At 42.5% G+C, this 26,540-nt stretch overlaps 2 protein-coding genes across 3 annotated transcripts in view; one reads left to right on the top strand and one right to left on the bottom strand.

Annotated features, from left to right (window-relative positions):
- The window catches only part of RCN2 (reticulocalbin 2), a 425,951-nt gene that overhangs the window by 44,850 nt on the left and 354,561 nt on the right, over positions 1-26,540 (bottom strand). The gene's annotated exons all lie outside the window — the stretch shown is intronic.
- SRP19 (signal recognition particle 19) lies at positions 1,926-19,385 on the top strand. Of its 2 annotated transcripts, XM_068130869.2 has the most exons (5): positions 1,926-2,103; positions 4,618-4,693; positions 9,331-9,402; positions 14,731-14,839; positions 18,822-19,385. In XM_068130869.2, the coding sequence occupies exons 1-5, from the start codon at positions 2,066-2,068 to the stop codon at positions 18,950-18,952; spliced, it is 426 nt and encodes a 141-aa protein (XP_067986970.1). In that variant the 5' UTR covers positions 1,926-2,065; the 3' UTR covers positions 18,953-19,385. The 2 variants fall into 2 exon arrangements, with proteins under 2 accessions (XP_067986970.1, XP_067986971.1); XM_068130870.2 differs by lacking the exon at positions 9,331-9,402.

Here is a 26,540-nt window from a genome sequence, read left to right on the forward strand (position 1 = left end):
TTTTTTTGTATACAAGATCGAGGCTCATGAAAGAGATAAAAGAGCTTTGCACATCAGGTCTGAAAATTTAAACACCAATTATTTTTGAGATCAACAGGTCAAAGGTCAACATAGACCAAATTTCTAAAAGTCAATTTTTATCCGATTGACTTGAAATTTGAACAGGCTTTGCATATCCGGTCACTTAATTCAACCACCAATTTATTTTTAAAGTCAGATTTGTTTTATAGATTTTGCAAGTATCATGCATGCTTTGCATCCCGTTAAACCCTTGAGAACCCTTAAGACCCCGGAGTCTCCTTTAGACCTTTTAGCACCCTTTAGACACCTTTTACTTTTAAGATCTCCTTTCGACGTGTTTAGACCCTTTAGTCTCCTTTAGACAATTCTGACCCTTTAAGACCTTAAATTACACCCTTTGGACCCCCTTGTCCTTTCAAGACCCTTTAGGCCATTTCGACCCTTCATAGACCCTTCGACACTTCATAGAATCCCTGGTGTTGGGCTAGCGGCTAGGGTGCCGGCTTAGGATTAACAACATATCCTAGGATCCTGGGTTCGAATCTCGGTCGATCGCTGAATTAACGCCAGGGGGGTTGACTCAGCCTGCTCATTCCTTCCGAGGTCGGCTAATTGAGTACCAGTTCACTGGTAATTCCCTGTTTGTCGTTGAAGGCGGCAAAAAGGGTTGGCGTCAGGAAGGGCATCCGGCCGTAAAACATTGCTTCAAAAAGGGGACCAAAAAACAACAACTACCACGGTCCCCGAAAAGGCCAACCCCCGCTTTGCGGGGAAAAATGGCCTCTAAACGGTGGTTTTATAGACCCATTTAGACCCTCAGACCATTTGACCTTTACAACTAGACCATTTATACCTTTTATTTGCAATCGATGAGGTTTCATTTAGCACACAAACACGTTCCATCCTTTCATGTATTGGCCACACAAAATACACGACACAAAACAAGTCCTGGCGAGGGTTTGCAATCTCTGATTGCTCTTTCTAGTTGTGTGTTAAAATTAGAAATAGTGTACTATGCTATTGGTGATATGATATCGTCTTCTTCTTCTTCTTTGGTATCAGCACAAGGGTGCGATTGTGCCGCTGATGCAGTCACCAGTCAGTGCCCCTTGCTGGTTCGGGCAGGAATTCGTAATTTGGTCAGGATGCTGGTGATAGCTCGCCTACTGTTCTCGAAGGACACCGTGGGATCTTTAACGTCCACCAAGGAATATCGGCAGACGGGACACCTAGTTTAACGTCCATCCGAGGGACAGAATCACCCTACCTGGGTTGACAGTTTATACCTGGGTCGGGATTCGAACCCAGCTTGGAGCGAGTGTACGTACCATGATTTCAAGTAATATACTAATAGTTTGCAATTTAAGTGCTGTAACAATCATCATTTGATTGAATTTCATTATTGCTATATTATTGGAAGACTGTAATTAATTCATATGTAAAGTGCTTATATTTATAGAAGCATTTATATTAATCAAACGCTTAATGATGTACGGTAATTTATTATTATTATTATTAATAATACAGTTATGCAATTTTTCATTTTGCCAAAGATCCTCAACTTCCATCGTTTGTAAATTGGAACGATTTGCTTGTCATCGTGGTGTTTACACAGCAGAACGAGCCAAAATTATATACACATTTTAAGAAGCGTAATTTTGGAAACCCTTTTTGTAACATATTTGTATGGGAATGTGGATATAGATGTTAATGACTCTTCTGCGAAAACGCGCTGCTGATCCGTTTTTACTTTGGTTGTATATACAGTGTTTATTTCAGCTCGGCTGTCACTTCCCTCACACTCATATTATCAGAATTATTTAATTAATCGACAATAAAACGGTGAAATGTGTATGTATCTCGAACCTCGTAAGTGTGCGAACTACTAATAAATATTAATGTTTGATAGCAATTGATATTGAAAAAATCAACCGGCAAATGATCGAAATACGTGTCACAGGGTTCTCACCGCAGACTTGGCTCGTTTTGCCTTTTGCTTTGTTGAACCGAAAATTACTTCTTTTTTTTAAAATCGCTTCACTAAATGTCACATTTAGGAAAGACCTATGATGATAAAGAGAGGTAGGTGTCGTTATGTCGCTTGTATACCTTTCAGTCATGTGACAGGCCTGTAGTTTGTTTATTTTAATTATAAGATATGATCACTGTTTAATCATGGCTGGCGATGGTTAGACTCTCAAATATGTGATGAAAGTACATTCCATGCCCACGTGTCAGGTATTTTATCTGTTATCGAGAAATTTACCTTCACAATATTTTACCGGTAGAATTTACCTTAATCATGTTGTAACGCACAGGTAAACCTAAAATGTGTCCTTTCTGGGACTGTCTGTGCAACTTTATTTACCTTTAAGTGATATTAAAGTATATGGTGCTGATGTTGACTAAACATGAAGTTGTAATGACTAATGGAAATGATATCTTGGTAAACAAAATATAATAAAGGTGATTAAGGCGTGGTTAAAGGTCATTTGCTCTATCACGTCATTGATATATACTATACTCGTATATATCGTATAAAACACACTCAAACACACAGACATCCAAGTGAGTGTTACTGTTTGGTACATCCAAATGAGTGCTACTGTTTGTTAGTACATCCAAATGAGTGCTAGTTTGTTAGTACATCCACGTGAGTGTTACTGTTTGTTAGTACATCCACGTGAGTGCTACTGTTTGTTAGTACATCCAAGTGAGTGCTACTGTTTGTTGTTACATCCAAGTGAGTGCTCCTGTTTGTTAGTACATCCAAGTGAGTGCTACTGTTTGTTGTTACATCCAAGTGAGTGCTCCTGTTTGTTAGTACATCCAAGTGAGTGCTACTGTTTGTTAGTACATCCAAGTGAGTGCTACTGTTTGTTAGTACATCCAAGTGAGTGCTACTGTTTGTTAGTACATCCAAGTGAGTGCTACTGTTTGTTGTTACATCCAAGTGAGTGTTAGTACATCCAAGTGAAAGTGAGTGCTCCTGTTTGTTAGTACATCCAAGTGAGTGTTACTGTTTGTTAGTACATCCACGTGAGTGTTACTGTTTGTTAGTATATCCAAGTGAGTGCTACTGTTTGTTAGTACATCCAAGTGAGTGTTGCTGTTTGTTCGTACATCCAAGTGAGTGCTACTGTTTGTTAGTACATCCACGTGAGTGTTACTGTTTGTTAGTACATCCACGTGAGTGTTACTGTTTGTTAGTACATCCACGTGAGTGTTACTGTTTGTTAGTATATCCAAGTGAGTGCTACTGTTTGTTAGTACATCCAAGTGAGTGTTGCTGTTTGTTCGTACATCCAAGTGAGTGCTCCTGTTTGTTAGTACATCCAAGTGAGTGTTACTGTTTGTTAGTACATCCACGTGAGTGTTACTGTTTGTTAGTATATCCAAGTGAGTGTTGCTGTTTGTTAGTACATCCACGTGAGTGTTACTGTTTGTTAGTATATCCAAGTGAGTGCTACTGTTTGTTAGTACATCCAAGTGAGTGTTGCTGTTTGTTAGTACATCCAAGTGAGTGTTACTGTTTGTTAGTACATGCACATGAGTGCTACTGTTTGTTAGTATATCCAAGTGAGTGCTACTGTTTGTTAGTACATCCAAGTGAGTGTTGCTGTTTGTTCGTACATCCAAGTGAGTGCTAGTTGTTTTTTTTTTGGATACTGAATCGAGGCTCGTGAAAGAGCTAACATTTACTTCACAAACAAATCAACCAGACAAACAAAATATATAAAAAGAGTGAGGGGAAAACAAGATGGGGAGAGAATGGGAAGCACACAAACACAACATTTGAGAGCAGGGAGATGAGTGGAAGGGAGAGGGCTTGTGGGGAGGAGGCGTGGGAAGGGGGGGGGGGGGGGAGTTTGTTTGTTTGTTAGTACATCCAAGTGTTTTACTGTTTGTTAGTACATCCAAGTGAGTGTTACTGTTTGTTAGTACATCCAAGTGAGTGCTACTGTTTGTTAGTACATCCAAGTGAGTGCTACTGTTTGTTGTTACATCCAAGTGAGTGCTCCTGTTTGTTAGTACATCCAAGTGAGTGCTACTGTTTGTTAGTGCATCCAAGTGAGTGCTGCTGTTTGTTAGTACATCCAAGTGAGTGTTACTGTTTGGTACATCCAACTGAGTGCTACTCATTGGTATATCCAAGTTGGTGTTACTCTTTGGTGGTACATCCAAGTGAGTTTTATTCATTGGTACATTCAAGTTGGTGTTACTCTTTGGTGGTACATCCAAGTGAGTGTTATTCATTGTACATCCTAGTTAGTACTGTATTACTGGTTAGTGGTGCATCCAAGTTAGTACTGTATTACCGGTTGGTGGTGCATCCAAGTTAGTACTGTATTACTGGTTAGTGGTACTGTATAACTGGTTGGTAGTACATCCAAATTAGTACTGTATTACTGTTGGTACATTCAAGTTCGTGTTACTGTTTGTTGGTACATACACGATAGTAGGTAGTACTGTTTGCTGCACTCCATTTTGTAAAACTTCTCTTTCTTTTACCTGGGAACAACTCCAATGTTTGGGCTTCGCTCTTCTGTATTTCAGTATTTGCTATCAACAAGTCATTTGTGCACTTTGTTTCAGGTTTATATGTGTATACCCTGCTTACATCAACAGCAAAAAGACTGTAGCTGAAGGAAGGCGAATATCTAAAGAAAAGGTGCGATATTTTATCACTGTTTTCTTCCAGCAGGAATTGCATCTCAGTCATTACTAGCTGAAGGGCCCGTCTACGATGGGCACTTCATTACTGATCTTCTCAAACAGTTCATGTAACCACATTCTCCGATTGTTGCAACATTTAATTAGTTTCAAATTAAATTATTTTGTGTGGACATCCAAGGTGTTGCAAAAAGACCCAGACAACTTTTGTTAATATATTTAGAACCACAAATGATACGATAACCTTTGTTTTTTTTATGATACAGACACTAAAGGTTTTGTGCACACCATCAATACACTTCAATATGAGCTCCGTTTGTCGCGCGCAGGACATCGAGGCGGTACACGAGTTCTTGCCATGTTCGACTCAGCATGTTTTCATCCACTAGTGCGCATGCAGGTTTGCCATCTTGGAGGATTGCCATCTTTGACAAACCCCCACATAAACAAAATCAAGGGGGGGTTATGTCTGGTGTTTCTGGGTGTCAGGCCAATCCAGGTCCATCTCGGCCAACCCAGTGAAGAGGATTGATTTAGGTCTTAGAGAGGAATTGCAGACATCTTATCGCCCAGGGGGCATCTTGACCTTTTTATGGACATACATACTGTATATTCAGTTTTAAGACCATTTTATTAATCACAATACAATTAACTAATTTGCCAAAATTTGAATTCCAATTCACAACCATTTAAAATGGTACACTATTCCGTTTAGCATTTAAGATGTAACATTTGTGAGATGTGAGTACAAAGGTGTTTGCATTTATCAGTCGAGGACAGAGGCCGCTGTGCTCCAGACATCTCCTGCAAACACTCCAAGTGAGGAGTTGGCTGGCCTTCACCTCACCAACAGCACGGCTGTGGCACAACACTCTCAGAGCAGGATTTATTAACTAAATAGTCTCCAATAATTATTAATCACCTTTATGATTATCCAATTAAAATACATTTCTCCTTTGTAACATCCTTACTGAGTAAAAACGATGTTAGTGTGTCTGTTGGTGTGTGTGTGTCTGCCTGTACGTGTGGATTAAAATCTTCGACACCAGCGACCTGGAAAATTTTCATTTAGGACTGCTCGAACGGCTAAAGGCCAATGAGGGGGAGAACTGTCCTGTTGAAAAATAACGGGTTGCATTTCTTCAATCCATGGGAAGGTGAATCCTTCTAACATGTTCATGTAAATTGTTAAAGTCACTGTATCCTCCGCAAAGAAAAACGGACCCACCAAGCGGTCATGGAGAAGGCCACACCACACATTGACCTTTGGGCTGTCGCGTATATGTTCAATGATCACATGGGGGTTTTCAGAGCCCCAGATCCTCACATTGTGTTGGTTGAGCTTCACTGATACATGAAAGCAAGCTTCGTCTGTGAACATGACCTTTTTCAGGTAATCTTCGTTATTCTCTATCGTTATCCCCTAAAACCCCCTCAATCATGGCTGAGCATCTCCGAGGCAAATGCCTTGCTTTTGGGTCCGTCATTTGGTTCGAGTTCCTGCAGAATCTGCACCTAATCGGCATAAAGCTTCCGTCTTTTCTGCAAAATCCTGTCTACAGTGGTGGTCGGTAGTCCCAGTTCTCTGGATGCACATCAGATTGATTTTCTGGGAATTTGTAGAAATGATTCACATACTCGTTCAACATCTGCTGCGCTTGTGCTTTGTCAACCGGTACGTTTCTGTTTCTGACAACTTATATTCTCCTTAAACCTCTTGTACTACTCTCTGATAAAATAGTCCGCAATGGCGGATTACTTCCATACCTTGAACGGAAATTATGCTGAACTTGCGTGTCGGGTCTCATCTCTGAACCATTTCTACACACTGAGCTTTCTCCTGTGGAGTCGCCATTTTATTTTACATTAGACCACCATACCTGAAAATAAAGAAAACTTTGAGTCTGTGTATCATATAAACAAAGGATATCATTTTATCATTTGTGGTACTGAATATATTAACAACCAAAGCTGTCCAGGTCTTTTTGGAACACCCGTATATCTTCTTATAATTGAATTTTAGCTTCAGTTTCCCATCCACTTCTGGGCTAACACACACACACACACACACACACACACACACACACACACACACACACACACACACACACACACACACACACACACACCAGAGGACGCTATTTCGGCTACATAGTGGCATAGGGAAAAGGCAAAGTGCAGAGTGGAGCAACAGCGAGATACACACATACCCACATACACACCCACATTCATAAACACATACATAGATACATGCATACCCACATAATCCATACATACATACATGCACAAATACCCACTATATATATATATATATATATATATATATATATATATATATATATATATATATATATATATCTATCTATCTATACACATACACAGTCACGTGAAAAAGTAAGTACACCCTATGGAAAGTTTTGACTTTTTCAACATATTTCAACATACAGCTATTTGATCTTCATTTCAACAATATTGATAGATAAAGGTGATATAACATAACAAATATCATGAAACATTTACATTTTGTAGTCCATTGTATAATTTAAATAAACATGAATGCAAATCTTGCATGTGGAAAAAGTAAGTACACCCCTACATTTATCACTACTTCAAATACCTAAAATTAGAATCAGGTGCACCAGCTCAGGTGCAAATGATTAGAACATCATTAGAGAGGATCTTGGAGGAACCTGTGTTATTTAAACCTCAGACATTTAGTTTGATTTGCTCTTTGTTGTTGAAGTGTGCGGCGTCACCATGCCTAGATTAAAAGAGCTCTCTGTGGCCTTCAGAAAGAAGGTTATAGATGCCTACGAGTCTGGGAAGGGATTTAAAAAGATCTCCAAACAATTTGAAATCAATCATTCGACTGTCCGGAAGATCATCGACAAGTGGAGAAGATTCCAAACAACTGCCAACTTGTTCAGGCGAGGCTGCCCCAGCAAGTTCAGCCCGAGAGCAGACCGCAATATGCTGAAAGAAGTCTCGAAGAACCCCAGAATGTCATCACGGGACCTACAGGTAGCTCTTGCCACTGTTGATGTCAAAGTGCACGAATCTACCATTAGAAAGAGGCTGCACAAATTTGATCTACATGGGAGGTGTGCCAGGAGGAAACATTTGCTGTCCAGAAAGAACATCAGGGCAAGACTAAAGTTTGCCAATGAACACCTCGGCAAAGACCAGCACTTCTGGAACAATGTGCTCTGGACAGATGAGTCAAAGGTAGAGCTATTTGGCCACAGTACCAGAAGACGTTTGGTGAAAACCAAAGACAGCATTTGACCACAAGAACCTGATACCAATTGTAAAGCATGGTGGTGGAAATATTACGGTTTGGGGCAGCTTTGCTGCATCAGGGCCTGGGCTGCTTACCATCATAGAATCCACTATGAATTCTTCATTGTACAAGAGGGTGCTTGAGGATAATGTGAGGCCATCTGTCGGAAAGTTGAAGCTCAACCGAAGGTGGTCCTTGCAACATGACAATGACCCTAAACAAACCAGTAAATCCACCAAGGAATGGCTGAAAAGAAAGAAATGGAGGGTTCTGGAATGGCCAAGTCAAAGCCCGGATCGACATCCCATCGAGATGTTGTGGGGGGATTTGAAACGCGCTGTGCATGCAAGAAACCCCTCAAACATCTGAATTTGTTGTTGAATAAATTATTGCAAAGTCAATGTTTCATTGTTTTTTGTTCAATTAGATCACCTTTATCTATTGATATGTTTAAATGAAGATCAAATATTGATATGTCCACATATGTTAAAAAGATTTTAAAAAACATTTCATGGGGTGTACTTATTTTTTCCACATGCGAAATTTGCATTTATGTTTTTTAAATTATACAATGGACTACAAAATGTAAATGTTTCATGATATTTGTTATATTATATCACCTTTATCTCTCAATATTGTTGAAATGAAGATCAAATAGCTGTATGGTGAAATATGTTGAAAAAGTCAAAACTTTACATGGGGTGTACTTACTTTTTCACATGACTGTGTATATATATTATATATATATATATATTTTTCGAGTGTTTGTACGTTATTCTTTTCGGGCCGAACCGTTGCACAGAGAGGCCCCAAATTGTGGGTGTGGGTACTTCAGAATCTGGGCAAGGTTTTAACCTAGTGCTGCAGATGCTACAGATTTTCACCTGGTGCTGCACTCCCTGAACCCCGAGACTATGATTTATTTATCTCTTAAAACCTTCCCATGTATTTTCTGAGACGTGAGTATGAGTACAACCACCAGTTTTCATCTCATTCTGTCCAGCGGTTTAAGAATGCATGCAGGCAAACCCACACTTTTCAAATTATATATCGTGCGATTGGCTTTCAGTTGATACAATCCATTGTTTGACTTGTCCATCAACACAAAGCAACTGGCGACTCAACGAAGACTGGTATTCTGTAATAGTAAATAACATGTGTGACATGTATACAAAGTTATCCCACTTGTTTCCTCTCTTTCCCTTATTCCTCCTCCATTCTAATTTAACTTATCTCTGCTGGTGTTGCAATCTGCAAACATTGATGGATGGTATTGTTTTGTATTTCAATAGCCATGTTTTTCACAATGTAGCTTTCTCATAAAACCCCCTCAAATCTGTCATGGCTGTTTGCAGGCCGTGGAAAATCCTACATATGCCGAGATACGAGATGTGCTGCATGCAGCAGGAATGAATGTTGTTGTTGAGGTAATATTATTATAATAGAGCAAACGTATATGGTTATGTTTGTTTGTTTATATGCGACCAAAACGTCTTCTTCTTCTTCTTCTTCAAATAAAATTACCACCCAAAACACAGTACGTGAACTCTTAATTCCGTTTAGACTGCTGAGACCCCTCAGACCTTTAAATCCCCCAAGACCACCAAGACCGTGAAAGTTCCAAAATACCGTGAAGACCCAAAAGACCCGGAAGAACCCAAAGACCCGTTAGAGCAGTGGTTCTTAACCTTTTTAAAGGCGCCGAACCCTAACAAAACCCACCGAACACTCACGGAACCCCTCAAATTTGACAAAAAAAAATGAAGAAGAATTCCATCTTAATGCGTTTTCTGTTCTTCTTTTCGGGAGGTGATTTGGGAAATGCATGGTTTTGTTTTGGCAAGGGCCACCCTCAAATCATTTTTGCATGCAAGCCTGCTCCTTTTCTTTGTTTTAATGTCCACCAGTTTCAAAAACGCATGCTCGCAGAGATACGTTGTAACGAACGGCGTGAGGATCTCATGGGCAATTTTAGCGATGTGAGGATACCCTTCCATTTGGCGGCACCAAAACGTTGAGAGCGTTGTTTTGTGAGTCTGGCTCTGCTGAAGTTTGATGAGGTCGTCGAGGTATTGGTCGTTGACATCTGCCGTTGCAACATCGAAAGTAAACGGCTGCCGCACCCATGCTGGGTATTGATTGCTCTTGGTCTGGGAAGTAGCCGGCGAATGACTTTCCCAGCTCATCCAAGTGCGTGGCAATCACTTGCTTCAGCTCCCCCGGTACAGCAGTGCCTCCACCTTGACTCATCTTCGATCCCACTCGTCCAGTCGCGAAAAGTTTGCAAAGTTGTCGTTCTCTGTTCGCCGCCTCCACACCAGTAACTTCTTTTGGAAAGCGCTCAGCTTTTCTTCAGATTCGATGACATTCACCCCACCGCCCTGCATCTGGCAATTGAGATGATTGAGTGCGTCGAAGATGTCAGCCAAGTACGCCAAGGCGACGATGAACTCTGACTCGTGGAAGTGCGTTGCATGGCAATGCTGGTGTTCTCGCAAAATCGGGGCTAATTCTACATGCAAGGCAAAAACACGGCTCACTACCTTCCCTCGTGATAACCATCGAACGTTAGAGTGGTAGAGAAGGACTTCGAATTCAGAGCCGATTTCATTGCACAGCTCTTTGAAGCTGCAATGATTCAGAGCACGGCTTCGCACATAATTCACAGTTTCAACGACGATTTTCAGAACATTGGCCAGTTTTGGAGGCAGGGTTTTTGATGCCAGCGCGTGTCTGTGCAGGACACAGTGCGTGACGATGATGTGTGGTGCATCAGCCTTCACCAGCGCTCCAAAACCGGAGTTGCATCCCAGAATGGCTGGAGCTCCATCCGAGCAAACTGCAGACACCATGTTCCACGAGAGGCCGTTGCTTCTGAAGAAGTCGTCCACAAGCTTCTTCACGTCAGCTGCCTTCGTCGTTGTTGTGAGAGGCTTGCAGAACAGAAAGTCTTCCTTGATCTCGTCTCCTTTGTTATAACGCACAAATAAGATGAGCTGCCTCAAATTCGAAATGTCGGTGGTCTCGTCGAGTTGAAGGCTGAATTTCATCGGGCTCGCGACTAACTCTGCAACTACCAGGGTGAGGATGTCGTCGATTCTGCATCTGATGGTGTCATTTGACAGTGGAACGAGAGACAACTTGTTTTCAGCAGCTTTTCCCAGCATGATGTTGGCCATCTTCAACATGGCCGGTTTGATGAGTGTCTCGCCAACGGTGTGCGGTTTGTCCGGCTTTGCGATCAGGTACGCAACTTCATACGACGCAGTGAGGATCGGTTTGTCAATTGGAACGAAGCCGAGAGTGGGCAAGGTAGCACTTGCATCGAATCGGACTCTCTTCAATTTGAATTCATCCAGCGGTGCGTCTTTGTACTGCCCCTCGCCGTGCAGTTTTTTGAAGTGTTCCTGTTGTTTTGCTGGTGCTAGGCTGGAGTTGCTGAGCTTGACATTGCAAAGCATGCATTGAAGACGCTGACTTTCGTCCCGTTCCGTCAAACACGTGAACCCGTACCGCACGTAATCCTCCGACAACTTCCTTTTTTTGCTCGACATACTGCAAAAAAAAAAAAAGAAAAAAAAAAAGTAACAAACTGATCTTAATTGAGTTCGGGCAAATAATTATATGACGAAAATTTAAAAAGGAACATGCTTAAATATAATCAGTACCCCTCTGAAAACTGAGAAATTTTAACGAAGAAAACATAACTTATAGTTACGATGACGGGATTTATTATCTACTCAACTCGATGTCACCTCAAATCCCATTATAATATTACATAGAAAACTGCGACTTGTTAGTTTTGAATTGCGACCAAAGGAGTTATATCACCTTCACCTAATTTTCTGAGTAATTCAATCATATTTTATAATCACCATCCACTTTTGACTTTAATATAACTCTGAACCCGCCCTGCATATTCACAAACATTTCCAACTTACTTTTAAATTAATCAGTAACTCCAAAGTAAGGCACGACCAATGACGCACGGCACACGGCAAGCTAATTGAGGCTATTCACTGGAATTTCCGAACACCTGCAAAGTCCAAAATCCAGTAAGCACCATCAACAAAATAATTAGCAAGTTGTTCATTGATTCAACTTACTACAGTCAGTGCGAAACAACTTATCTTAAACACAGACCAGAGAAACCATGAATGGGATGGGAATACAATTACAAATAACCTTTCCATTCGTTCATAACATACATAGCAAAATAATAATAATATTAATAATAAGCGTAATCACACATAGATTCAAAATTGATACAAAACTAAAACAAACAAAAAAAAAAATTGCAATGCGTTTCAGAGGTCCTCCGCCGAACCCCTGAGACTAGCTCACTGAACCCCTGGGGTTCGGTCGAACCAAGGTTAAGAACCACGGCGTTAGACGCAAAAGACCCTTAAATACTCAGAATAACCAAAATACCCCAAAGACCCTTAAAGAAGAAGCCAAGAAGCTCTGTCACTCAAGCTTTTGGGTCTCACTATCTGCCATGATCTTTCCTGGGAAAACCACATTTCAAATCTGGCCTCCAAAGCCAGTCGCCGACTGGGCATCCTCCGTCGTGCGAAGTCCTTCCTTGGCACACCTGAGCTCCTCACCACATACCAGGCTTTCATCCGCAGCTCAATGGAATACTGCTCTCTCCTCTGGGCTGGTGCTCCTGCCTCACACCTAGCTCGACTTCACGCTGTTGAAACCAAAGTGTTCAGAATCATTGGAATCTCCCGCGATGAAGCTAACGCCGAGGGCCTTTCACTTACTCACCGCAGGCAGGTTGGTAGTCTTTCCGTCTTCTACCGACTCCTCTCCGGCCTTGCTCCCCCAGCTCTCTCTGGGCTCTGTCCCCCAAATATTCCTATAGGTCGCACAAGATCTGCCTGCAACCCTCTTATGGTTAAACTGCCAAAATCAAGACTCTCTGCTCACCTTCACTCCTCTTTTCTCCCACCTCTGGAACAAACTCCCTCACTTTCTTCAATCCCACTCCTCCCTCCAGGTCTTTAAAACAGCTGTTCACCACCATCTCTTATCTTCCCCCATCCAAAACCTTGATCTTTTCTACCCCTGCTAATTTCACCCCAAATCCAATTTTTTGAAATACCAACTTCTTTCCTGGAAGTCCTTGTAGTGTAGCAGCATAGCAAACCTGTTGTGCATTTTGTGATACAAGCACCAAATTTGGCACAAATGTACATTAATATGTTGCGAACATTTTCAGATATTGGGCCACTTGAAATTCCGTAATTATTTTTTTCAAATTTCGTAATTTCAAATTTTTCGGGTGACACCGTCACAATTTCGGTCTTCGAGGCCGGCCGATATAGTGGGGCGGCTTAGCCCAAATATTCAAAAGAATTGTGCATTTTGTGATACAAGCACCAAATTTGGCACAAATGTGCATTAATATGTTGCGAACATTGTGTGGTCAGCAATGAAGACGAGAGTCTGAATTACATGTATGCAAAAGACCTTGTGAACCAGTGAAGCAAATACACGGGTAAGCATGAATTAAATCTAGGGCATGATATAATTTCCATGATGTTTACCTCTACACTCAATGGTGGAAGGAGGTAATGTTTTGATCCCAGCTTGTCTGTATGTCTGTTTGTCTGTTAGTCCACAAAATTCCAGACAAAGCTTGTAGTAGTGGTAGTTGTAGTGGTGATAACAGAAATTGTTATATAGAACTGAACTTATATTATTATTATATGCAGAAAATAACTTCATTTCTATATGCCCTGCAGTGGACAGGTTAATTGGTTTATGCACTGAAGGGGTCACCCTGGTGTGCACTGCTGTGTTCTGCCTCACTGAGTTGTTCAGGTATGATGTACTCAGCACAAGCTTCCGGTCGGCCCGGAGGTGGGGGTGCGGGGCCTGTCACGGAACGTCAAAACAAACGGCCTGCCGGGGCCGCCCAAAAGTCGGGCGTGAGGGGCGCGTCCACTAATGGAACGCCTCTCGCTTCCCAGATCGAGGGCCACGTGGTCAGGAGAACCTCGTCCCTTCCGGTCACACTTTGCCTATCGGCCGGCCTCGAAGACCGAAATTGTGACAGTGTCACCCGAAAAATTTGAAATTACGAAATTTGAAAAAATTTGAAAAAAAAAATTACGGAATTTCAAGTGGCCCAATATCTGAAAATGTTCGCAACATATTAATGTACATTTGTGCCAAATTTGGTGCTTGTATCACAAAATGCACAATTCTTTTGAATATTTGGGCTAAGCCGCCCCACTATTGCAGTGTCCTTGTGTTTTATACTTCTCCCCCCCCCCCCCCCCCCCACGCCTCCTCCCCCCGAGCCTTCTCCCTCCCACAGATCTCCCGATGTCCCTGCTCTCAAATGCTGTTGTGTGCTTCCCCTTCTCTCCCCATCTTGTCTACCGCTCCCCTTTTTATATACTTTGTTTGTCTGTTTGATTTGTTTGTGTGATAAATGTTATCTCTTTCATGAGCCTCGATTCTGTATCCAAAAAAAAAAGACCCAGAGGAACCAAAATACCCTAAGACCAAAAAGCCCTGAAGACACCGAAGATCCCAAAGACCCAAAAGACATAGAAATGGTCAAATATGCCTATCCCTCTGAAACGATGTGTGGTGAGGCGCGCGGTGCACGCCGAGTCACGCTAGTTCGGTCAATAAAGATGTTGGTCATTAATGTTGTTCAAATTCTGCTCTGCAGAGCAATATTTTGAATTACGACCCAAGAGAGAAATGTAAACTTTGCTTAATTGTTTATACAGAACAAAATGTATCCACGTGAGTGGAACCGTGACTTGCAGTTTCGTGGGCGAGTGCGGGTCCAACTCAGAAGTGCTGATGGAAAACCCTGCCTGGAAAGCCTTGCCAGCAGTAAGTAATTTGTACATATCAGATTTTCACCAAAACCTGTTTTTTTCGTATAGATAACTGAGGCTCGTGTAAAGAGCTAACAGATTGAACATGAAAACAAGCACAGACACATAAAACATGCAATGAAGGGAGCAGCAAACAAGAGGGGGAGAAAGAGGGAAGCACACAAGCACAAGAACAGAAGAGAACAAGGATGTCGGTAGATCTGTGGAAGGGGGAGGGGTACACGGTATAAAGCAAATTAACACTTCTAGGAATTTCATCAAAGAAGTTGGGGATTGAAAGAGGCGGATTTGGGGTGATTTAACGGGGATACAAAAGGTCAAGATTTTGGATGGGGGAAGATAAGAGATGGTGGTGAACAGCTGTTTTAAAGACCTGGAGGGGAGAGGGATTGAAGAGAGTGTGGGAGTTTGTTCCAGAGGCAGGAGAAAAGAGGAATGAAGGAGTGAAGGTGAATAGAGAGTCTTAATTTTGGCAGTTTCACCAGAAGAGGGTTGCTGGCAGATCTTGTGCATCCTGCAGGAATATTTGGGGGACAGAGCACAGACAGAGCAGGGGAAGCAAGGCCGGAGAGGATTCGGTAGAAAACAAAGACCACCCAACGGCCTGCGGTGAGAGAGAAAGGCCCTCGGAGATAGCTTCATCGTGGGAGATACCAATGATTCTGAAAGCTTTGGTTTCAACCGCGTGAAGCTGAGCTCGGTGTGAGGCAGGAGCACCAGCCCAGAGGGGAGAGAAGTATTCCATTGAGCTGTGGATGAAAGCCTTGTATGTGGTGAGGAGCTCAGGTGTGCCAAGGAAGGACTTCACACGACGGAGGATGCCCAGTCGGCGACTGGATTTGGAGGCCAACTTGGAAATTTGGTTTTCCCAGGAATGATCATGGCAGATAGACCAGGAAAGGTCATGGCAGATAGTGAGACCCAAAAGCTTGAGTGACAGAACTTCTTGGAGAGGATTGTTGAGAATGTAGATGGGAGGGTTGTCCATTCGGTCTTTTCGGAGAGACATCGTAAGAATGTGAGATTTGTCAGGATTGAAAGACATGTTCCACTTGTTTTACCAGTCTGTGATTTTGTTCAGGTCTGCAGCGAGTGAGGAGACTGCAGACTGCTGATCCGAGGGATGAGGAATGGAGCGGCAGAGAGTGGAGTCATCAGCAAAGAGATAGAGAGGATTATCAGGAGTCGGAGAGATCATCAATGAAGACCAGAAAAAGCACAGGGACCAGAACACTGCCTTGAGGAACTCCAGCCTGAACAGGAAGGGGAGATGAGTGAATTGTATTCAGGGACGTTGACTACGACCAGAGAGAAAGTCCGCAAGCCATGCATGGAGGTTTCCATGGATACCATACGAGGAGAGTTTGGTGAGCAGAGCTGGGTGCCAGACTGTATCGAAGGCACGAGATATGTCAAGGGAGACAGCTCTGATTTCCTGTTTGGCATTGAGGACCTCCATCCATTGTTGGGAAATGGTTACCACTGACATTGGTCGCCATCACTAATATGTAGATGGATAGCGTGTTCAGAAAGTCCCATACATTTACACTTTGCTTCTTGCCCAAAAGTGATGGATGATAACCTGGGCTTTAAAGGTATACGTTTGGACTGTGGCCATAGGTGCGCTTGGATGCCGAAAAACTAACCTTTATTCTGTGCAACCTCAGAGGAAATTCTACAAAACCCACTTGGTTCTGTTTCCCACAGGACAGGTTCTGTCACATGCCCTAATGTAAATGACATTTTTGAGGGACATATTTTAAAATTGTGCTTTCATAATTTGATTCTTGCAGGCTATGATTTTCCATTTTTTGCCACGAGCCAGTTGGGGTAATAGGTTATTAGAATCACAAGCTGGCCACAGTTTCGGCCCACCTGGTTAATCTGCATGTCCCAAAACACGAGAAAAAGAACGGCACTCAATAGAACACATAGCTCCGCCAAGCTGAACAGTTTACGTTTTGTATTCTTGTCCTTGTAGCCTAGTGTTGGCTTAGCGGTCAGGGTACCAGCTTGGGATCCTAGGATCCTGGGTTCGAATCCTGGTCGATCGCTGAATTAACGCCAGGAGGGTTGACTCAGCCTGTCATCCTTCCGAGGTCGGCTAATTGAGTACCAGTTCACTGGTAATTCCCTGTTTGTCGTAAAAGGCGGCAAAAAGGGTTGGCGTCAGGAAGGGCATCCGGCCATAAAACATTGCTTCAAAAAGGGGACCAAAAAACAACAACAACCACGGTCCCCGAAAAAGGCCAACCCCCGCTTTGCGGGGAAAAATGGCCTCTAAAGGTAGTTATTTTTATTATATACACAAAGAATTAAGTTAAGCACCCCCCCCGTTTTTTTACAACCTCGCACATTACAAGTTTGTTGTCGTCAAAACAGTGTAATATACCCATGATATTGCTATATTTTCTGGAGAAGTGATATTATGGTCACATAAAAACATAACAATCATGCCGTTTTCAATATTTTATTCTGAATAATTTAAGGTGAAATTTTTTGGGAATTTTAGGCATATTTTCACCTCAATTTAAGTATGGAGCTATAGGTCCATCACGGACAGTGTGGATGACGTTTATGTTTTCTAACGTACAGTCATTGTTCTGAGAAGACCTCTAGCGATCTTTGCGTCAATAACGTGTGTAGGACCCACGTGATCGGATCACTGACTCAACCCTACGTCTCATAGACCCTGTAAGCCGTCGTATGCGTTGCTGTGGCAGGTTGTTCCATTCCCGATGTAATGCACGTTCCAATTCATCCAGATTGGCTATTGGAGGGACCATCTTCGCAATTTGTCGTCCCAACATGTCCCAAACGTGCTCGAGGGGGTTCAACCTGCCACAGCAACGCATACGACGGCTTACAGGGTCTATGAGACGTAGGGTTGAGTCAGTGATCCGATCACGTGGGTCCTACACACGTTATTGACGCAAAGATCGCTAGAGGTCTTCTCAGAACAATGACTGTACGTTAGAAAACATAAACGTCATCCACACTGTCCGTGATGGACCTATAGCTCCATACTTAAATTGAGGTGAAAATATGCCTAAAATTCCCAAAAAATTTCACCTTAAATTATTCAGAATAAGATATTGAAAACGGCATGATTGTTATGTTTTTATGTGACCATAATATCACTTCTCCAGAAAATATAGCAATATCATGGGTATATTACACTGTTTTGACGACAACAAACTTGTAATGTGCGAGGTTGTACAAAAACGGGGGGGGTGCTTAACTTAATTCTTTGTGTATATATATATATTCTTGTTGCCAAACCAACTCATCCACCCATTTTTGTGTTAATCCATCTGCAACTTTTTGAAATATCGTGATATATATATATATATATATATATATATATATATATATATATATATATATATATATATATATATATATATATATATATATATATATATATATATACACATCAATCAATCAATCATTTGGGGGGAGGGGGGATGGGGCAAATTAAGTTGCTACAACTTCTGTCGTGTGACCCTTTGTTCCCCTGGCAAGTTTCATCGAGATTGGATAAGTAAAGACCGAATGTATCGACCGGTCATCGATACCGAATATCGATGTATCACGGTCAGACAGACAGACTTGTGTTGTGTATTTGTGTATTTTGTGTGTTTGTCGGACTCACGGGAATCATTCTAAAATACACAAATACAAATTGTGTATTTTAGAATGATTCCCGTGAGTCCGATTTGCATTCAGGAACAGAATAATTAATAATTAACCATTTTGAAATTGCCACTCTTTCGTCTAAATGCTGAAACTTATTTAAAAGAAGGTTTGAATTTGATTTTATGCTGGCAACGGCAAGTTGAATGTGCTCGGCGAGCAGGACTGAGTCACTGAAAACACACAGCACATGCGCAAAAGGCCTCGTTAGCATTTATATACAAGTTTGAAAGTCAAAAGCAACAGCGAGAGTGTGCGTGTGTGACTTGTGTGATGGTCAGGAAAGGCAGTCTTCAAGTACGCAGCAGAGATGATTCCCAAGCTGAAGAGCCGATTTCAGCGTGCGGGAGGAGCCGAGCAGGGAGCCGGTCCCGGTGAAGGTGGTAAGAAAGGAAAAAGGAAGAAGAAGTGACAGAGGAAATTATGGGAGGAAGCACAAACAACTTATCCTTCGTGTTTTTAAAGGTCGTCACTTTTGGTGTTGCACTACAGAATGTGAAAAGTGTGTTGTGTTGTGAAGAAGAGGAATGGGAGTTATTGAGCAAGTTATTGTTTTCATACAAACAAGAAAGCAGTTATTGCCATGAAGTACATTTTTTGGGGATTTTCTTTTTCAGTGTGTGGTTTGAGTCGACAACTTTTCTTTGATCTCCTAAACTTTTCATTTATTAAAACAAAACAAACATTTTCAGTAAAAACCTACAGAATAATAAAAACCACATGCTACGGGAATAGACCTGTGGTATTCCTGGTGAAGAGTGAATGTCATCCACATTTATCTTTGAAATGATCCCAAAGCCAGTTTCCATTACTTGGGTATACAAATAAAGTTCATTTATAATAAATGGTTGTTTGTTGATATTAGCTTCGAGATCAGATCCAAGATGGCCGACTGGCAGCCATTTTGTTACTTAAACGTGTCCCCAACCATTTATTGAACATGCATGGTCGCATTTTGTTCAAACTGAGCACAAACAGAGTGCATGATGGCATACACGTGCACCTCACTTTATTTTGTGATCTGATCAAAATGGCCGACTGGTACGCTGGTGGCCATTTTAGTTATAAATGCGACTGCGTTGCCAATATGCCTCCGCGTAGTCCCTTTCCGTGACAATGGGTAGATACCCTCGTTGACTGTCCTAAAAATAAACAAGCTTGATTTAAATCCCTTAAGCTGTTCTCAAGTATCACATTTTTACCATACATGACAGGTTTCACATCGATCAGTGAAGCAGTTTCAGAGAAGGGTTTTTTTATATTTTTAAATATCTGCTTTCAAGCTAATATGGCTGTCAAACCACGTGATGTATGACATCAAAAATGTACACTCTGCATAGGTATGGGTCGGGGATTACGTTTGTGAAGTTTCGTGTTCATCGGATAAGGTTCGTTTTTCTATTCATGTCTGCCAAAACACGTGACCTACGACATCTTCATTTTCAAACTATATGCAGCAATGTTAGATGATATTTGTAAAGTTTTGCATCGATAGGGCAAACGGTTTCTGAGATATAATTATTTAATATTTTCCTTCAATCCAACATGGCTGCCAAACCAAGTGACCGATGTTTTTGTGATCATCGTATCATCGCCATATCTAGTCAATGACACACGTAAAGTTTTGAGTCGATCGCTTTGGTAGTTTGTTAGAAGATTTTTTCAAAATGTTTTCGGTTAAATCCAATGTGGCTGCCAAACCATGTGACCTATAATGTAATAAATTTCATTTTTCAATACAAATGGTTCATTGATCATGTGCATGCAATTTCAGATTTTTCAGATAAGGCATTTGTTTAAAACATTTATGGCTGGTATACCACTTCACCGATTATGTAATCATTATTATGCTTTTGTTCCCCATTTGGAGTACTTGACAATGTGCCAAGTTTCAAAATTATACATTAAGCGGTTTCCGAGAAATTATTTTATAATTTGTGTTTAATCCAAGATGGCTGCCATACCACGTGACCTATGATGTCACAATCATCATCATCAATATCCTGAAAGTTTTGTCTCAATCAGACATTTGGTTGCTGTGAAAAACGAGGTTGAGCTCGTACGGACGTACAACCTTCGGGGACGGTGGCATATAAAAACCCGATCCTGAACACGTCCTCAACCATTTCTTGGACATGCATTTACTGATGCTGTTCAAACTTGGCACACAGAAACGGAATGATGGCTTACATACGCATGTTGTTTTTTTCAATATAAAGTCCAAGATGGCCAACTGGCAGCCATTTTGTAACTTAAACGTGTCCCCAACTATTTCTCGATATGGATGACCGATTTTGTTCAAACTTGGTACCAAGACAATACAAGAGTATACAATATACATATGCAGAAGATTTTGTTTTGTAATATGACCAAAGATGGCCGACTGCTGGCCTTTAACTCAGGACAGCAAAATTACTAAAACCACGGGGGCTGTGACATTTTTTTTGTCTTTTTCTTCTTGTTTTTTTTTATTTACAGTCTACTCAAGTGTTGAGATGCAAGTCGCTTTTGTGGGGTCTCACCCTCTCGGCGATAATGGTTAAAGACAAAGATCTTTGGAAGATGTTCCTGTGTACTGAATATAAGGCCTACTTTAGTTTTGAAACAATACTGTTAGGAAAATGGGGATTTTCATATTTGTAGGATTTTATTATTACAATGACTTGCAAGTTGCCCATGCGTGCACGGGATTCTGAACGGGATGAGGATGGAGGTGTCATTCCTACCTTGTTTGGATGTTTTTTGGGGATTCAATCTAAACATGTTTTTTTTATTATGCCTCCGTGGACTTCAAGTATGTATAATGATGCAAAGATTAACTGATTTGATTATGGGGTCATGGGGTCAAAGGTCAGGTTGGGTAAAAATTATGTTACCGAGCTAACTTGTGAAAAAGTGATGGGATTTTGACCAAACTTGTATATAAACAAGTTTGGTTTATATACCCGTGGCATTGCAACGGTGGCATTTTGACTAAAACCCCGTGGCATTGCAACTCTCAAGTGAGCATGAGCAGTCCAATTGTGCCAATAAAGACCCAAAACCAATTATTTTCTTCCTGATGTATGTATATATATATATATATATATATATATATATATATATATATATATATATATATATATATATATATATATATATATATATATACAGTGGTACCTCGGCTTACGAGTTTAATCCGTTCCGTGACGGAGCTCGTAAGCCAAATCGCTCGTAAGTCAAAGCAAATTTTCCCATTCAAATGCATTGAAATGCTATTAATCCGTTCCAGCCTCAAAAAAAAAACACCAATTTTTTTTGTTAGGTGCTTTTAAATAACAAAAATGTACTTTATAAATAACAAATAATGTATAAACAAGCACGACCTCGTATATACTGTACATAATACAAGAGAATGTAAAGAAATAAACTGGTTTTATTAAGCAGAGGAGAAGAGCATGCCAGGTGAGGTGTGCGTGTTGTCGACTTGGCGAGGCAGTACGATCGTACTCCTTCTACGATATGTACGATTTTGAAGCAGAAGGAGTCCATAAAGGCTATAACGCCAGCCAAGGGCGTTACGATTATTTCAAAGCTCCGGACCTCTATCCATGAAGATATGGAGAAGTTGTTGTTTGTGTGGTTGAAGGAGAAGCAGCTCGCAGGAGATACCGTGACCGAGAGCATCATGTGTTTGAAAAGATTGAAACTCGGATATCGAGCACGGACCACGAGGTGTTTTTTCTTTTTTCTTAATCTCGGTTTCAGTGAACTTTTGCTCTGTGCTCACGTGTACTGTACCTGTACCTGTAATGGTACGTCAGAGGATGGCACCTGTTGTCATCATATTAAGTGCAAGATGTTCTGCATCGTAAGTTGGTACACCGTGGTCTTTCGGCGGTGTTTAAGCCGGCCGTCTTGGCTTCTGTCACCATTGGCATTGAGTCTTTCTATGTAGGTAGGTCGTTGTGTGCCGGTGCCTTGGCCGAATTCCTTCATTGCTGCATTGTTAGCTCACCTGGTTTTTTATACCACATCTTTGGTTATCGGACCAGCGAATGACGTCATCTCCTCCAAAGTATGGCTTATTCTCACTTGTCTTGGACGATCTTCTACTTCTAGCCTTCCACCGTGCATTTGGTGTCCACTGTACTTACTGTACAGTGCCTGGTAAAATTGATGTAATGGGTTTTTGACCGTCAACGCCATGAACCGTCATGAACCGTCAACCGCCATGAACCGCCATGAACCGTCAACGCCATGAACCGCTAACACTCAAAAGCCCATTTATCGCGCCTTATAAAGCAAAACGCAAACCGAAAGCCATGCCTCTCAAGCGAGGCGTGCTTCCGTGGTCACGTGATCCACAGGTGTAGCTCATTATACCCGCACGCGCGACACGCTTTGGCGGTCACGTGACCAGCCACTCTGGAGGCGGGGATCCCCGCCGATGACGTCACCGGCTGGAGCAAGGAGATTCCTCGCTCATGTATTTCGACGATTGCGTGTTTTATATCCAAGCAGAGATGCTTTCACGGCAAGATAACCGCGTGACCGGAACCGGAAGCCACAACCGGAAAATTCAAAAAAATAAATTTTTTGAGCTCGTACATCGGATCTCGGCTCGTATCCCAAAGCAACAAACCGCCCGAGCGACGGCTCGTATCCCGAAAAACTCGTACGTTGGGGCACTCGTAAGCCGAGGTACCACTGTATATATATATATATATATATATATATATATATATATATATTGTTATGTTTATGGGGGGTAGGCAATGGATTACCTTAGTCCAGGTAGAATTGTATCGGAAGTGTGCTCCTACTATCGTGAAGAACAACCCCCATGTACCATAAGTAAGGATCCATTCGACCAGATGTCATGCAAGTGTATCTTTGTCCCCATGACGAGGGGTGGGGTTATGTTGATCATTTAGGGACTAACAGTAAATCCCCTGTATGTAAATCGCCTCTGTACTTTTCCCCTGGTTCCTTATGACATGACACACCACACCCACCACGCACTCCACACCTAAGATAAACACTAAATGAAAGTAGCAGGAAACAGGACATTGAGCACCGCCAATGATACCATCAGCCGCCACATCATAAAGACAGGTCCGTGAGGCCACGCCCCAAAGGGGAGTGATTTGTCCGGTACCGTGGAGCGAGGGAATGGACTCGCTGATTGGAGCATGTGCGGACATCATCGGATGACGTGAGAGCCCTGGGCACAAAAGACTTGGGTCCCAACATTTTCTCTCTCTCCGGGCTGGCCTCCATTATGACCAGTTGTATATCCCTCTGGCTTCTTGGTGTTCGTGGAAGGCGGATGCATATCGTGCATTTTGGCTTCGTGGTCCCTGGCTTTCGTTTCATCGGCTCGAGCGACAGTATTTGTCCTTTCCTTGGCTCGTTGGTGCTGGCTGTGCATCGTCTGGGTGCGCTGAGAGACGTCGGTGCTGTGAGAAGCTGACGACGAGGGAGAGCGCGGCTGGAGTGAACGAACGGCGTGCTCAGGCCTGGTTCCCGTGCACGAACTGCGCGCCAAGGCCTGTTGTCCCGTGCAAGGACGTGGGGGGGCCTGTGACGATCCGGGACGGTCAAGGGGACCAGAGCTAAGTACACACACACACACACACACACACATTTATTTTCCATTTACTTTTCCCCTTGTGTTGTATACGAGTCCATATGGAGGGTCCCTCAATGTGGAATTTTAGTTTACCGTGCATTCTTTTGTTACCGGCATTTCTTTCAACTAGGACGTGCCCGTACGTGGGTGCCCGTTTCTTGCCAAAAAAAAAAAAAAAAATGTCTTCGCCCATGCGTGCATGGGCGTGCCCGTAAGTGCGTGATGTGACCGTACAATGAATGTATCGTCCCGACGCTGCAGCTCGGATGGCGCTGCAGTTAATCGGGCCTGTATCGGCAGAGTTATTATAAACGTGTACTACAATCGATCGTACCTTACAACAATCAACACAGATTGCAACGTCAAATAAATGAATACGCTCTCAAATGTGCCGTCCGAGGCAGCGTCTGCTCGCCACGTTCAGCATCAGTATGTCGTCACTATGACTATCCGTAAGTCCGGAAGTGACGTCCTCATTTGACTGTCCGGAAGGTCGCATATCGCAGTTACGATGAATCGCAAATTAGTTTTAATTAGTTTTAAAACATAGTTTAACGCCAACATAGCGCCAACATAGTTTGCCAATGTGAAATAAATGAATACGCTCTCAAATGTGCCGTCCGAGGCAGAGTCTGTTCGCCACGTTCGGCACACGTGATAGCTCGCTGCTCTCTGATTGGTTGAATCGTTTTTTGGACATAGCTCGGTAACTACTTCTCCGATTAATATGAAACCTTGAAAAGGCACATCCTCAGGTCCCCAGCAATATACCTGGCAAGTTTCAAGTATATCGGACCCGTGGTTGTCGAGAAACAGCGGTCACAGACAAACACACAGACAAACACACACACACACAGAGATTACTGGAATTATAGATAGACTAGGGCATTGCCCGTACTATATCTATATCTAAAATTATATCCCCCCCCTCTATTTACATGAAATGGTTTGGTCCAAAGCGAACGGCTTGCGAGTACGGTGACAATCCCCCCCCCTCTATTTACATGCAATGGTTTGGTCCAAAGCGAACGGCTTCCGGAGTTTGGTAAAGAAATCGCCATCGCGTGCACAAACGCGCAGGAAAGCGAATGAATCGCAAATTCGGTTTTATTAGTTTTAAAACATAGTTTAACGCCAACATAGTTTGCAAACGTTAAATAAATGAATACGCTCTCAAATGTGCCATCCGAGGCAGAGTGTGTCCTCCACGTTCGGCACACGCGATCGTTCGCTGCTCTCTGATTGGTTGAATCGTTTTTTGGACATAGCTCGGTAAGTAATTGTCCGATTAATATGAAACCTTGAAAAGGCACATCCTCGGGTCCCCAGCAATATACCTGGCAAGTTAAAAGTATATCGGACCCGTGGTTGTCGAGAAACAGCGGTCACAGACAAACGTACAGACGTACAGACGTACAAACGTACAGAGATTACTGGAATTATAGATAGATAAAGCTGGTATTTTTGCATTATAATTCCGTGTTGGTTGAATTATCACAGGGTGGGAGGCGTTCAGTGGGGTCCGTGAAGGTAAGAGTTTTGTTACCCTTTGCTGCCCTCCCCCACGTGTATAAAGAAGGTTTGCCATTGACGACTGAGCGCCTCGGAGTAAAGTTCGTTCGGCTATCCGTCCCCAGGGGTGTTCACCCCGGGAACGCGACTATATATATATATGTGTATGTATATATATATATGTGTATGTATGTATGTATGTATATGTGTATATTGTTGCGAATATGGAATTTGGCCTCCATATCCGCTTGTAAATATTCCCCTATTTCCCCAATACTCCCCAACTATCCCCAATCCCCCATTCCCTAGTCCCATTGCCTGTAAATAACACTCTGTAGAACCGACCTTCCCCTTTTTCCCCCATTAAATGTCGTGCCCAGGTCCACCGCATCTCACGTAGACAACTTTCGGACATCTTGCTAGTTATTCTTAGTCTATGTCAGTTAAGGACTCGTTTCCATTAATTCTGACTCTTCGTTGCACCAGAATGTGATTATATGGCACCAGTAGTGAGTTTAGGACCTTCCCATGCCTCCTCCCGTCTTCTTCCCCAAACAACAACAACAACAACTACAACTACAATTACAACAACAACTACAACAACGACGCTGCGCGGGGGAGTGTGCGTCCTCACACCGGCTCGGTTAGCCGCCATTGACGATGCGCTCCGACGGGGTTACCACGAAGGGGCTCCTTGTCAGCCCCTCGTCAAGGGCGGAGCCGGTAACCCCCCCCCCCCGCACGCACCCAATGAGAAGCAACGTGCCGATTCCATCTGGGGCGGAGCTAACGAGCCGAGGGCGTGTCACTCCCCGCCGGATATACGCGGCCACGTACCGGACGTGACGTCAGATGCGCCCCCAGCTTGAAGAAG

Source organism: Myxine glutinosa, chromosome 11 (assembly GCF_964187855.1).
Source record: "Myxine glutinosa chromosome 11, kmMyxGlut1.1, whole genome shotgun sequence".
Taxonomy (NCBI): Eukaryota; Metazoa; Chordata; class Myxini; order Myxiniformes; family Myxinidae; genus Myxine; species Myxine glutinosa.

Bases quoted from the DNA above. Each gene is read 5' to 3' on its own strand.
- SRP19 (XM_068130869.2), top strand. From the start codon at position 2,066: ATGTCACATTTAGGAAAGACCTATGATGATAAAGAGAG. The intron at 9,403-14,730 runs GTAATATTATTA...TTGTTTATACAG, and splicing joins GAATGAATGTTGTTGTTGAG to AACAAAATGTATCCACGTGA. The intron at 14,840-18,821 runs GTAAGTAATTTG...TGTGATGGTCAG, and splicing joins CCTGGAAAGCCTTGCCAGCA to GAAAGGCAGTCTTCAAGTAC.